General features: G+C 36.1%; 1 protein-coding gene across 2 annotated transcripts in view; it reads right to left on the bottom strand.

Annotated features, from left to right (window-relative positions):
* Positions 1-2,666: 2,666 nt before the first annotated feature.
* Positions 2,667-14,233, bottom strand: part of CDK17 (cyclin dependent kinase 17) — a 97,631-nt gene continuing 86,064 nt past the window's right edge. The window contains exons 11-17 of one of the 2 annotated variants that reach the window (XM_061204506.1): positions 13,144-13,264; positions 11,023-11,120; positions 10,413-10,518; positions 8,040-8,082; positions 6,889-6,979; positions 4,893-4,970; positions 2,667-4,363 (exon numbers count right to left, since the gene is read on the bottom strand). In XM_061204506.1, coding sequence (XP_061060489.1) covers positions 4,326-4,363; positions 4,893-4,970; positions 6,889-6,979; positions 8,040-8,082; positions 10,413-10,518; positions 11,023-11,120; positions 13,144-13,264 — 575 coding nt within the window. In that variant the 3' untranslated portion in view covers positions 2,667-4,325. Of the gene's footprint in view, positions 4,364-4,892; positions 4,971-6,888; positions 6,980-8,039; positions 8,083-10,412; positions 10,519-11,022; positions 11,121-13,143; positions 13,265-14,233 lie in introns of those variants that run through there. The other variant, XM_061204505.1, reaches the window with a different exon arrangement.

The following is a 14,233-nucleotide window of genomic DNA, read 5'->3' as shown; positions in this document are numbered from 1 at the left end:
CCTAAAGATGCCACCAGAGGGCTTCCCTAGTGGCGCAGTGGTTAAGAATCTGCCAGCCAGTGCAGGGGATATGGGTTTGGGTCCTGGTCCGGGAAGACCCCACATGCCATGAAGCAACTAAGCCCGTGCGCTACAACTACTGAGCCTGCGCGCCACAATTACTGAAACCCGCGTGCCTAGAACCCGTGCTCCACAAGAGAAGCCACCGCAATGAGTAGCCCCTGCTTGCTCCAACTAGAGAAAGCCCGCCCACAGCAAAGACCCAACACAACCAAAATGATTTAAAAAAAAAAAAAAAAAAAAGATGCCACCAGAAAACTACTAGACCTAATCAATGAATTTGGTAAAGTTGCAGGATATAAAATTAATGCACAGAAATCTCTTGCATTCCTATACACTAACAACAAAAGATCAGAAAGAGAAATTAAGGAAATAATCCCATTCACCAGTGCAACAAAAAGAATTAAAATACCTAAGAATAAACCTACCTAAGGAGGTAAAAGACCTGTATGCAGAAAACTATAAGACAGTGATGAAAGAAATCAAAGATAACACAAACAGATAGAGAGATATATCATGTTCTTGGATTGGAAGAATCAATATTGTGAAAATGACTATACTACCCAAAGCAATCTACAGATTCAATGCAATCTCTATCAAATTACCAATGGTAGTTTTTACAGAACTAGAACAAAAAAATCTTAAAATTTGTATGGAGACACAAAAGATCCCGAATAGCCAAAGCAATCTTGAGGGAAAGAAAATGGAGCTGGAGGAATCAGACTCCCTGACTTCAGACTATATTACAAAGCTACAGTAATCAAGACAATATGGTACTGGCACAAAAACAGAAATATACATCAATGGAACAGGATAGAAAGCCCAGAGTTAAACCCACGTACCTATGGTCAACTAATCTATGACAAAGGAAGCAAGGATATACAATGGAGAAAAGACAGTCTCTTCAATAAGTGGTGCTGGGAAAACTGGACAGCCACATGTAAAGGACTGAAATTAGAACACTCCCTAACACCATACACAAAAATAAACTCAAAATGGATTAAAGGGCTTCGCTGGTCGCGCAGTGGTTAAGAATCCACCTGCCAATGCAGGGGACACGGGTTCAAGCCCTGGTCTGGGGAGATCCCACATGCTGCAGAGCAACTAAGCCTGTGCACCACAACTACTGAGCCTGTGCTCTAGAGCCCACAAGCCACAACTACTGAGCCCGTGTGCCACAACTACTGAAGCCCGTGTGCCTAGAGCCCGTGCTCCGCAACGAGAAGCCACTGCAATGAGAAGCCCGCGCACCACAACAAACAGTTGCCCCCGCTCGCCACAACTAGAGAAAGCCCACACGCAACGAAGACTCAACGCAGCTGAAAATAAATAAATATAAAAAAATGTTTAAAAAAAGGATTAAAGACCTAAATGTAAGACTGGACACTATAAAACTCTTAGAGGAAAACATAGGAAGAACACTCTTTGGCATAAATCACAGCAAGATCTTTTTTGACCCACCTCCTAGAGTAATGGAAATAAAAACAAAAATAAACAAATGGGACCTAATGAAACTTAAAAGTTTTTGTACAGCAAAGGAAACAAGACAAAAAGACCCTCAGAATGGGAGAAAATACTTGCAAACGAATCAACGGACAAAGGATTAATCTCCAAAATATAGAAACAGCTCATACGGCTCAATATTAAAAAAACAAACAACTAATCAAAAAATAGGCAGAAGACCTAAATAGACATTCCTCCAAAGTAGACAAACAGATAGCCAAGAGGCACATGAAAAGATGCTCAACAACACTAATTATTAGAGAAATGCAAATCAAAACTACAATGAGGTATCACCTCACACTGGTTAGAAAAGGTATCATCAGAAAATCTACAAACAAAAAATGCTGGACAGGGTGTGGAGAAAAGGGAACCGTCTTGCACTGTTGGTGGGAATGTAAATTGATACAGCCACTATGGAGAACAGTACGGAGGGTCCTTAAAAAACTAAAAATAGAATTACCATATGACCCAGCAATCCCACTACTGGGCATATACCCAGAGAAAACCATAATTCAAAAAGACACATGCACCCCAATGTTCACTGCAGCACTATTTACAATAGCCAGATCATGGAAGCAACCTACATGCCCATCGACAGAAGAATGGATAAAGAAGATGTGGTACATATATATACAATGGAATATTACTCAGCCATAAAAAGGAACGAAACTGGGTCATTTGTAGAGACATGGATGGATCTAGAGACTGTCATACAGAGTGAAGTAAGTCAGAAACAGAAAAACAAATATCATATATTAACGCATATATGTGGAAACTAGAAAAACGGTACAGATGAACCGGTTTGCAAGGCAGAAATAGAGACACAGATGCAGAGAACAAACGTACGGACACCAAGGGGGGAAAGTGGGGTGGGGGAGATGTGATGAATTGGGAGATTGGGATTGACATATATACACTAACATGTATAAAATAGATAACTAATAAGAACCTGTGTATAAAAATAAATAAAATTGAAAAAAAAGAGAAAATGATCCCATTCTGCACAGCCTTCTTCCCCAAGAAAGAACTGTGACTCAACAAAACCACATTTTAACAACATGAAGATTTTGTTATTATAAATTTCAAAACAAAATGGAGGAATTTTCACATAATATTTATAACCTTCAAAGTACAATATTAATACATATCTGTCAGTTAGAAATAACAGCAGTTTGTTAGGCTACAGGGTTTAACATAAAACCAATTTACAAATGTGAAAAGCAGTAGTGGTCCAATATTCACCATTACACATGAATCTGTTTCTTCCAGAAAACTTTTCTTAAAAAATTAAAATTTCAGTATTATGAAATATTAAAACAACACCCCAAACATGCCACAATCACTATTCACAAATAAAGTTAAAATGAAATATACAAAAATTCACTTAATACTGTTAAATAACAATAAACTACAAGATTTCCTGAACAGAAATGGTAGGACCCCTGAATGTTTTACAGTGAATGTCAGGAAAAGAATTAAGTTATGACTATTTTCATGATATATAAGCCCAAAATTTACATGACCATTTCAAAATATAGCAATTAAGATTTGCAGTTGGTAAGATGCACTAAACAAATAGTCCTTAAAAGTGAACACAAATGCTTAAAACACTGTTACCAACACCAAGGTGTATTTATGATGTTCAAAAAGATGCATAATTAAAACTGTAATATTTACTATCTCTGGTAAACAGATATCTATAATGCTTTAAAACAATCTTCCAAGTTCTCATTTCTCTCATTTGTATTTATCATGGCTCATTTCAAAGACATATTACAGCTTTCAACTGATTCCAAGTGAATGTTATTAAAGCACACACATACACACAGCTCCCAAATGAAATAAAACTGTTCCCCAATGAAGTATCATCCATTCTAATAAAAGAATTGTATTTAAAACAAATAAACAAAACAAGACCTCTGATGTTTGACTGGACTTGTATGGTTTAGTTTTAACTAAATTAAAGCACGATGTAAAATAGGTAAGTGTATTAGTATACAAATATCCAATAATATGCAGTAAGTATTTCTAAAATGAGGAAAAATAAAAATAAATAATTTTGGTGCTTTAATTTACTGGTATTTAATGTGAGATCCCCAAAATGTCAGGTATTCACTTGCTTGAATCAACTTCTGCATCACATGCTTTCCTAAACATAATGTGCTTATCAATTTCTTACTACTCTATTTGCCAATGTTCAATAAAAAAATTATATAGCATGACTGTAAGAGTGTTCAAGTTGGCTCACTTATTTTACTGTTAAGCAAAGCTGGATTTACATTCCAGGAAACACTGTACTTTAATTTTAAAAACAAACAAAGAAAAAATGCAGCAGTAAAACAATTTGTGAGGAGAAACAGATGCATTCACGTATAATAAAGCCACTGCAACTTCTTCAGGCATTCAACTGTTGTGTTAAATAAACAGACAGTAGTTATTTAGCAGCAATGATTCCGCAATAAATAATGCATTGTGTTTCTCAGTCCTGCACAAAAATTGCAGCTACAGTTACATCAATAGCTGTAACCTACTGGCTCTAATGGCAGAGAAGACCTTAAAACCAACTGTACAAAAAAATTGTCACACTGTGACAACAAATATAAAAACAATTTGTAGGTCTGAAATAAAAAGACTCCACTGTGAAGAGGACAGTGTAGACAAACGAAGATTCCAAGTCCACCAAAAGAAATAATTGCCTTCAGATCTGAGTCCTTGATTGATAAGAAAGGCTGGGGGCTGGGCTTGAAACCATGTTACCAGACTTAAAAGAGCATGCTCTGTCTTCTGTTCTTCCCATGTCCTAAAATATAAAGTCATTTTATGAGGCAGTTCAAGGTTCAGTTTTATCCCACATACAGTATTTGTTGACTCTATGAAGCTAATGTTCCCACCAGCAAAAGCTAATATTCCACGGTAAGAGTGATCGGCACTGTCTTAAATGACCCTTTTGTTGATGGGGTCAGTCTATAGCTTCTATGCTTCGAAGTGATGAACCTGATGACTAGGGAAGCACAAGATGTGTCTTCTGCCTCAGGTGCCAGGGATGGCGTGTGCAGTGATCAAGCCAGGCCACTTGTAAAAGGTCTTTGTGCCATCTGCAGCTTTCAGGATCCCTGATTTGACTGAGTCAGATTTCTCTCTGAAGAATTACTGAGCTGCCCACATCATACAGGAAAGCGAGTATGTGCAATGCTAAACATACACAGCTGTGGAATGCACTGTACATTGTTTTTTACATCAATAATTTTACCGATCAATTTATAAACCCAAAACTTGGTTCCACGCAAAATTTCATGATCGACACGTGAAATGGTTTATGACAAACACACCTGTCTCTGGATAAGAAGAATTTCGAAAACCCGGGTCCTTTTGCAACTGAATCTCTTTCAAACTGAATATTGATACACCTAAAATGCACAGACAAAAATTATCAGATGAAAGTCTATCATTAAAGCAAATAACCCAACTATAGACAAAATATCTAAAAATGTATACTGATTCAACATGAAACATTTATACTACATTTACAAGGTTACAGCCCTGCTGAAATATTTTCCCTTTTGTCCCAATGTTTTGAGAAGAAAACCAAACCAGATAATCTCTCCCTCAGAACCTTTCTCCCCCAATTCTGCTTTAAATCATGCTTTGAGTATGTGTTTCTCTAAGAAGAATGTACACTGTCTATTTCTAGGGCTTACTGAGGTTGGAAGACCTAATCAAAATGTATTACTCGGTTTTATTCTCTCTGTTCTTTATCTGTCTCCTTATGATGGCACGAAGGTCAAATCCTCAAACTATCTTCAAAATTTTAGAGAAAAACAAGAAATGGGTTTGTACACCTCACCCACACCTCAAACTATAAAACTTGGTATTAATAATGAAATGTAAATATCTTAAAAAACACTTGTAATTCATCCTTATTTCCATCTCTGCCAGAGAGGTAGTCTTTCATTAAAATATATCCAATAGGGGCTTCCCTGGTGGCGCAGTGGTTAAGAATCCACCTGCCAATGCCAGGGACATAAGTTTGAGCCTTGGTCTGGGAAGCTCCCACATGCCGCGGAGCAGCTAAGCCTATGTGTCACAACTACTGGGCCTGTGCTCTAGAGCCCTCGAGCCACAAGTACTGAAGTCCTTGCACCTAGAGCCAGTGCTCTGCAACAAAAGAAGCCACCGCAACGAGAAGCCCACACACCACAACGAAGAGTAGCCCCCGCTCACCGCAACTAGAGAAAGCCCGTGCGCAGTAGAGAAGACCCAACGCAGCCAAAAATAAATTAATTAAAATATGTATATATCCAATAAGTTCTAAGTGAAAAGTCTTGAGGAGTCTTGATTCCAATTAGAAAACTTTTTAGTGAATCAACACTGTCTAGTAAATGAGAACAGGAAATTAATGAAAGCTTTTGGCTGTTCAGTTCCCAAATATTCTCTTAATTCCCCACTCACCTTGCTAATTTTTTAAAATTTATTTTTGGCTGCATTGGGTCTTTGTTGCTGCGCGGAGGCTCTTCTCTAGTTGTGGTGAGCCGACGCTACTCTTCGTTGCGGTGCACGGGCTTCTCACTGTGGTGGCTTCTCTTGTTGTGGAGCATGGGCTCTAGGCACACAGGCTTCAGTAACTGTGGCACGCGGGCCCAGCTGCTCCATGGCATGTGGGATCTTCCCAGACCAGGGCTCGAACCCGTGTCCCCTGCATTGGCAGGCGGATTCTTAACTACTGCGCCACCAGGGAAGTCCTCGCCTTGTTAATTTTAAAGTAAAATATTGGGGTAATTTATAAGAAACTTCTGAGTAAAATCAAGCAGGTACCTCAGGCATGAGGAATCAGCTATTTTAGTGACAATATGCTCACCACTGTCATGGGGATAAAGTCAGAGTGAACACAGTAAAGGAAAATCATCTTCACATCTTGAAAAGGAAATTTACTTCCACAAAAAAATCTTGTCTTGGTTGTGCTTCATTACTATTTGCTTGAAATCCATTTTTAACAACTCTGAATCAAAGCAATCCAGATTGGGCCTAATGACAACGTCTATCATCAGATGGCATTTTCCAACTTAAGTCAAATAAGACTAATGACCCACATCTAAGTGCTACTGATTTCTTACAGAGTCGTGGCAATATGCTCAGTGTTGAAAGAAATAAATTAAAACAGGCAAGTAAGACATACACCTCCCTTCAAGGAATTCTGATCTAATTACAGAAAGACCAGAATTTTAGGCTTAAAAACCAACCATCTTCCTAAATCCCTAATTCACCCCCGTCTCCAAACCTGGATAAAAATAAAGGGGGTGGGGGGACGCACTCTAGAATCTCTCTTACTTTCAGGTAAAGCATGTATCCTTGGTCCCAGACTTCGAAAGTACACATGTTTCATGGCCTCTTCTGCTGAAACCCTTTTCTTAGATTCATACTGTGAGAAACCAAAAAACTGCTTCATTAATTTTTTTCTCTAAATACTGGAAAAAGCGTGTGCAAGGGGGAGGGGACACACATACACACAAATTAGCATTTAAGCATTTAGAGCTACTCTTATCTTGATTACTTAATACAGTGACTATTATTTTTAAGAACCAATTTGGAGCACTATGCTCTAATTTGAGTTACTACTGAGATTATGTAGCAATGATTATATCTCAGTTACAAATTTCCAAGATAAAGCTGGATCTTAATGAAAAATTTAGATTCCCTATATTTTCTGAAGTGATAAAAAAAGCAAAATATCTGACCTTTCATGTTAGTTTTCTTCATGAATACCAAAGGATTACTGGAAATATACCTAATACCTTTATGAAAGACATTATTAAATTACCCATTCAATACCCATTTCCCTTTTTTCCTTGACAAGATAATGTAGATTTGTTTAAGGTATCCATGCTTCCAACTCTGACATATGACTCATGACTATTCTAAGTTTAGGCTAATTATGGCAATCCTGCTCCCCAATTCTCAGCCTCTCTTACAATTAATATTCTGGCCTTAGGAAGGTTTTGGAGACCTAGGAAGAAGTCCTTACAGGGGTTTTTGGAAAAGCCTTTGCTTTCCAGATACAAAAGGACTAATGCGACTGACACACTCTTATCCTCTCTCTTCTTCCTGCTCTGAGTGAAGATATGGATGGTACTTGGAGGTACAACAGCCTGTAAGGCAGTAAGTATAAGGAAAAGAAAGAGAACGTTAAGAGAACAGGAATTGCAGAGAACATGGCCTTGACACAGTTGATCAGGGCCAACAGCTAACTACCTCAGACTGTTCTAGGTTACAATGAGAGACCCAGACACATTAAGAGAAACCATAATTTTTTTTCACCTAAGCACATGTCTTAAGCATGCTAGATACTACCATAATCTTATTTAATTGTCATGACAAATATTTGAGGGAGGTATTACTGATCCCATTCTACAGATGAAGAAACTAAAGGCTCAGAGAAGTTAACAGACCATTTAACAATTATAAAATAAGATATAACTTACCTGAAGAAATTTTGTTATCAACTCGATTCCTTCAGAGTCTAACCTAAAAACAACAAAAGTAGCAATTTATTCTTTTTTAATCTTAGCTGATAGCAACTTTTCAAATAAAACTATTTTCCAAATGTTTTTATCTGCGAAATTCAAGTGCCCTAAAATAGCACACCTTGCTGCTTTCAGACTCAAATCTTTTATCCTTAGAAGATTTATCTTGCCACTTGTTTAAGAAGAAACCACAAATAACTGGGCATCAACTCAAATGTTCAATATTCAAGGGTTAGGTTATTAAAACTATAGAATTTTTAAAAATCAGCATTTTGTCTCAAAACAAAATAACCTCTATTATTGAAAAAGCTTCAGTAAACTAGATCTGTTTTCATAGTGTTTCAGTGAAGGCAAGAGTACAAAAGCATCATTTTCCTATTATATGGTGGAAAACAAACAGATAAGTGACCCCAAAATATATCACTGTGGTTCAAGATAAACAGAGATGAGTCATTCAACAAATTTTTACAGGGCGGTCGGCTGAGCATTGGGTACTACAAGCTATAAAATTCAATTTAAATATGCCTCAATAACTTTATAAAACTTCATTAAAAAGGGATAAAAAACCAATTAGATAGTCAATAAAGACAGGTAATTACAAGGATGAAATTAATAAAATAGGGAGTAGAGGGTTTAGGGGTTATCTTAATGAGATAATCTCTTGATCAGAAATCACAAATTCTATCTTGCACTGACTTTCACTGGCAAAAGCACAATTACAGGAAAAAAAAAAAAAAATCCCCCCCCTTCCCCCCTAGTGCTTAGTCGGTACTGTGGATGCTGTGGCGTAGAGATTCTCCAGAGTCTTCTAATCCTTTGCAGTTTGCCATTCTGACAAATAACCAGAACTCCTTGGCCATAGACAAGCTAGGTGCTAAGGTCATAAAGAATCTGCTTTAAAGAGCTGCAACCTTTTACACTGGACATTATAACATATATACATACGTATACATATATAAATGTTGTAATGTCCAGTGTAAAAAAATATATATATATGACAAAAATAGGATTTACGCTATTTGGGAGAGAGACATACAAAAAGTCTAACACATTATTCTTCCTAAGAAAGTCTACTTAGCATGTTCTTAGTTGCTATAGTGACAAGAGCATCAATTCACATAAAAACTTTCAAAATATTTTTGGTACCAGAATGGTTTTACTATTCTTCCCTATCTTGAGAATAAATGGAACGAGAGTGAGTGTGTTATGTTGTGAGCTATGTGAAACAACGAAACAGATATTGGCCTTATTTGGTATCCTGGTGCCCTTTTCATTTTTATTTTTTCTTAAAGAAAGATGAAAAAATACAGTCAAAGGGGTTATTCTATGTTACTTATTGAAAATGTAATACATTCCATAAGTAAATATGTTGTGAAAAAAATTTTTTAAATAAATATTTATTTATTTTTGGCTGGGTTGGGTCTTCATTGCTGCGCGCGAGCTTTCTCTAGTTGCGGTGAGTGGGGGCTACTCTTTGTTGTGGTGCACGGGCTTCTCATTGCAGTGGCTTCTCTTGTTGTGGAGCACGGGCTCTAGGCACATGGGCTTCAGTAGTTGTGGCATGCAAGCTCAGTAGTTGTGGCTCACGGGCTCTAGAGCACAGGCTCAGTAGTTGTGGCGCATGGGCTTAGTTGCTCCGTGGCATGTGGGATCTTCCTGGACCAGGGCTCGAACCCATGTCCCCTGCATTGGCAGGTGGACTCCCAGCCACTGCACCACCAGGGAAGTCCCCTGACTCAAATTGTAATGGGAGTCTTGGATGGATCTGAGGTAGGTCTGAAAAGAAACTTTAACTGGATGGCCAACGTATAGGATATGAAGGGTCAGAAAGAGTTATATTCTTCAAATACAAATTGTCATTAACATTGACTGAAATGCTGATGGGTCATCTTGTGTAGGAGTCACGATTTTACTTACAACACATTCTTAGGTTTTTCTAAGTAAATACATATAGAATAATTGTGTAGAAAGCAAAGCAAACTTCATCATGGTCTTCACAGTATTGAATAAGGCATTAATCAATGTCTTCTTTCTGGGAAATGGAACAATCTACGTAAGTCCTAGAATTCTATTATATATATTCTATATTCATCTTATTTACAGCTCAATTCTGTGGACTTACATACTTTGGTAATTCTTGCTCACTGAATTATAAAATTAATATGACACAGGAAGGAAGAAATTAAATTAACTCCTAAAATATTTAAGAACTGTGTATGTGTATCACATATTTTCCCCTGAATCCTTACTGTGGCTAATGCTTCAAGAGACTAAAAAAAAAAAAAAAGTGGGTTCTCCCCTTTCACTTAAAGAGGGAAAAAAAAAAAATACCTGGGTGCATGGTTAATTAGAGGCTGTGGTTTATATTTTGGAAAGTTGTAGTTCTTGAACTCATCATTTGAAGAAACACCTGGCCAAGTTTCCTGAGATGGAGTTCCTGAATTTAAAAAAATATATATTGATAAATATATAGAAATTTTTATACAGGCAAATATATATAAATAGGGAGAACTAAGAAAGTGTCTTAAAGAACAATTTATATTTAGTAGATAATTTGATTATTTCAACCGAAACTAAAAAGACAGAAATAGTAAACATACAGACTTTTTTTTTTGGACTAAGCAATGATGCTATAAAAATGTTGTCTAATTGACACCTAAGCTAAAATATTTCTTAGTAATGTGCTAAAAGTCAATTTTCAATAATATTTCTCTTCTCTGTTCTTCCATACAATCATTATTGCAAAGGTAGAACTTGGTAAATAAAAAGCAAAAGTTACCTAGAAGGATCTATCTTTATTGTAATTATGCTAATTATAATTCTTATAACAGCTATTTATGTTAGTCTCAGTATCAAATTTATAAATATATTTTTTAAAGATATAGTCTTATCTAGCTACTCAATTATACATAACAAATCACTGGGAAGAGAGTTCTGTTACCTAGCAGTCGGAAAATTAAGTGCAGTTCATCTTCCACAGTTGATCCTGGAAACAGAGGTCTTCCAGAAGCCATTTCAAAGAAAATGCAACCAACACCCCTACAAAATGTAGCATTAAAAAAAAAAAAAAGAAAAAAAAACGATGAGCAAACCATTTATTTATTATTAAGCACAAGAATCTTTTCCTTAAGGTTGCCTCTCTGGAGAATTTTGTACTAGCCTGCTAGAAAATCTGCAGAGATTTTTTTTCAGATCCGACTAAACTAATTTCTTAACATTTACCCTATTTGTCTCAACTTCCATACTGCCTTATCCATTTTCTCCACTTAAAATGTCCAGCCCTCCTCTGCATGATCCTTGAAGAACACCGCTAACAATGGCTAATAGTGATATAAAGCTTACTATGTATTAGGTAGTGGTTAGCAGGGCTAGGGAGAAGCAAATATTTCAAGATGTTTTTATGCAGGAAGCAGAGACAGAACACATAGATGCAGGGTGAAGAGTGTGTGAGTGTGAGTGTGAGTGAGAGCGAGAGCAAGAGTGAGTGAGAGGGAGAGAGTTAAGAGAAGGAAGAGAAATGGATAGAGGCTCACTAAATAGATACTGTCTTCTAGGATCTGTGTGAATACATATGAGTTTAAGACAGTCCTTCTTTTAAAGGGTTCACAATCTAGCAATTATATATATAATTTAATTTTATATTTTAAAATGTTATATAGAAGATTAAATAATGGAGCCACTATGGAAAACAGTATGGTGGTTACTCAAAAAAAATGTAAAATAGAATTACCATATGATCCAGCAATTCTACTTCTAAGTATATAAAGAATTGAAAGCAGTGACTCAAAGAGATATTTGTATCTACAACATGGGTGAACCTTGAAGACATTTATGCTAAGTAAAATAAACCAGTCACAAAAAAACAAATACAACATGATTTCACTCATGAGATACTTAGAAAAGTCAAATTCACAGACACAGAAAGGAGAATGGTGGAGGGAGAGGGAAATGGGGAGTTACTATTTAATAAGTACACAGCTTCAGTTTGCAAGATGGAAAAATTCTGTAGACTGATGGTGGTGACGCTTGCACAGCAATGTAAATGTACTTAATGCCAGAGAACTGTACACATAAAATGGTTAAAATGGTAAATTTGGTTGTATATATTTTTCTACAATTTAAAAAAGTTTAAAAAAGAAAGAAATGTTACATAATACAAAAATTAATTATATAAATGTTCAACCCAAGACAAAACAGAAGTATGTGATTTATCACTATACGAAGAGTGCAAGCAATAAGTATAACCACAGTTCAGAGGAAGGAATTACCACGGGAGGCTAGGTTATATTCAGGAAGGATTTATGAAAAACTATGTTTTGAAGGCCCTAGGCACAGGCCCCAGTTATAGAAAAAGAGCAGGCATTCCAGATGGGTGAACTAGTATGAACACAAGAGCAAAGGTGGGAAAGCCCAGGCTATTTATGAAATATAGTGAGTAGCCACTTGGCTAAAAGGAAACGTTTGTGGAGAAGAGTCTGAAATAAACTGAAAAAGGTAGTTTAGAGACATTTTATGGAGATCATTAAGTATCAGATTGAAGAATTGTACCTTATTCTATAGGTAATAAATGGGGAAGCAGCAAACATGTTTAAATAAAGGAGTGTCATGATCAAAGTGCTATGTGAGGAAGATGCCTACGGTATTTTTTCAATATTATTTTTAGATCAACTTAAAGCAAGTGGGTTTTGGTGAATATTAAATGATGATAAAAATAAATTTTGTTTTAAATTACTATGTACCAGACACTCTTCGAAGTGCTTTATATACATTAGCTCATTTGGTCTTAACATTATCCACAGAACAGCCTTTTAAAGTAGTTATTGTTACTATTCCCGTTTCCTTAAATGAGGAAACTGAGGCACAGGCCAATAATTTCAATAAGGTTATCGTATAGCTATAAGTGGTTGAATTGGTATTTAAACCTAGGTGATCTTACTTGCCAGAACTCTTAATCGTTGCTTATATTTTGTCTCCTTAAAGCCAAATATCTATCGGTATGCCCTGTGTTAATGGCTACATTCTTTCAAAATTATAAATGGCAGTAACATCTGCATATATTTACCACATGTCAATCTGTGTTGAGTACTCTGAGGAACCGAGAAGCACATCAGGCGGCCGGTACCACAGTGTGACAACTTCATTTGAGTAGGTCTTTGTGGGAACTGACTTGGCTCTGGCTAGTCCTTCACAGGGAAAAGAAAACAATTAAGAAATAGCTAGAATGCATTTCCCAGTCCATATTCTCACCATGACTCCAGTCACAAGGATGCCTGAGATGGCTACTCTATACCTTTTTGAGGCTTAACAAAATTAGTTTTATGAATTTTTTTTTGAGTGTGAGTGGTCTTGGGTCAGCAAATCCTATTATTTATTAAACTAAATAATAATAATTCCACATTCAGAGACCATGCTTACTTTTATGAGTGAATGCACCTGGTACAGTATCTGGGCTAATCTAAACTTAAGATACCCTCCTTCTATCCATGAATTATTATGCCAAAATTATTTCCTACTTGAATTTAAATTAATGCAAAACAGGCCAATGACATTAAGATAAACAATTTTACTCCTTAAAGCTATAGGCTTTTGTGACCTTTTAACCTGATTCCAACTTACATTTGCTATATCAATTCTTACCAAAAACCATGAAGTTACTGGTTCATGATCCTGTTAAGTTTTATTGACAATTCCCTTGCAGAAGTTTATATTTAGAGAAAGTTTCCTTGGAATAAACTACAATGTCATTCTGTACTTTCTAAGTTTTAAGTTACATGGTTAATTTTAAAATAAGGTGAACCTCACTGTCTTTGGATATTATTAATTGCTATAGATTACGTAAAACACGAACCATTCCTTTGCCAATTTAATATGAAATTCACTGATTATCTAGAAATAAAGGTAAGAGTTCACAACTTTATCTCTTGAGCCACTGGCGTAAGAGAGTTGCTTTTATTACCTCTACGCCTCCAAATTCTGATCACCTAAGGAAGTAACTTTAAAAGATATATGAAGAAATATAAATTTATTTTAACATACAGTTTATTTCAAACAACAAGGAATAATTAATTTTTAGGCTGTGATTTCTGTTGTGTGTAACTACTGTATCTGATTAAAATATTAAATAAGAAAAATGTAATAAAAGGATGATTCAA

Source organism: Eubalaena glacialis, chromosome 11 (genome assembly GCF_028564815.1).
Source record: "Eubalaena glacialis isolate mEubGla1 chromosome 11, mEubGla1.1.hap2.+ XY, whole genome shotgun sequence".
Classification (NCBI taxonomy): domain Eukaryota; kingdom Metazoa; phylum Chordata; class Mammalia; order Artiodactyla; family Balaenidae; genus Eubalaena; species Eubalaena glacialis.
This window is presented reverse-complemented; position numbering and strand designations above follow the sequence as displayed.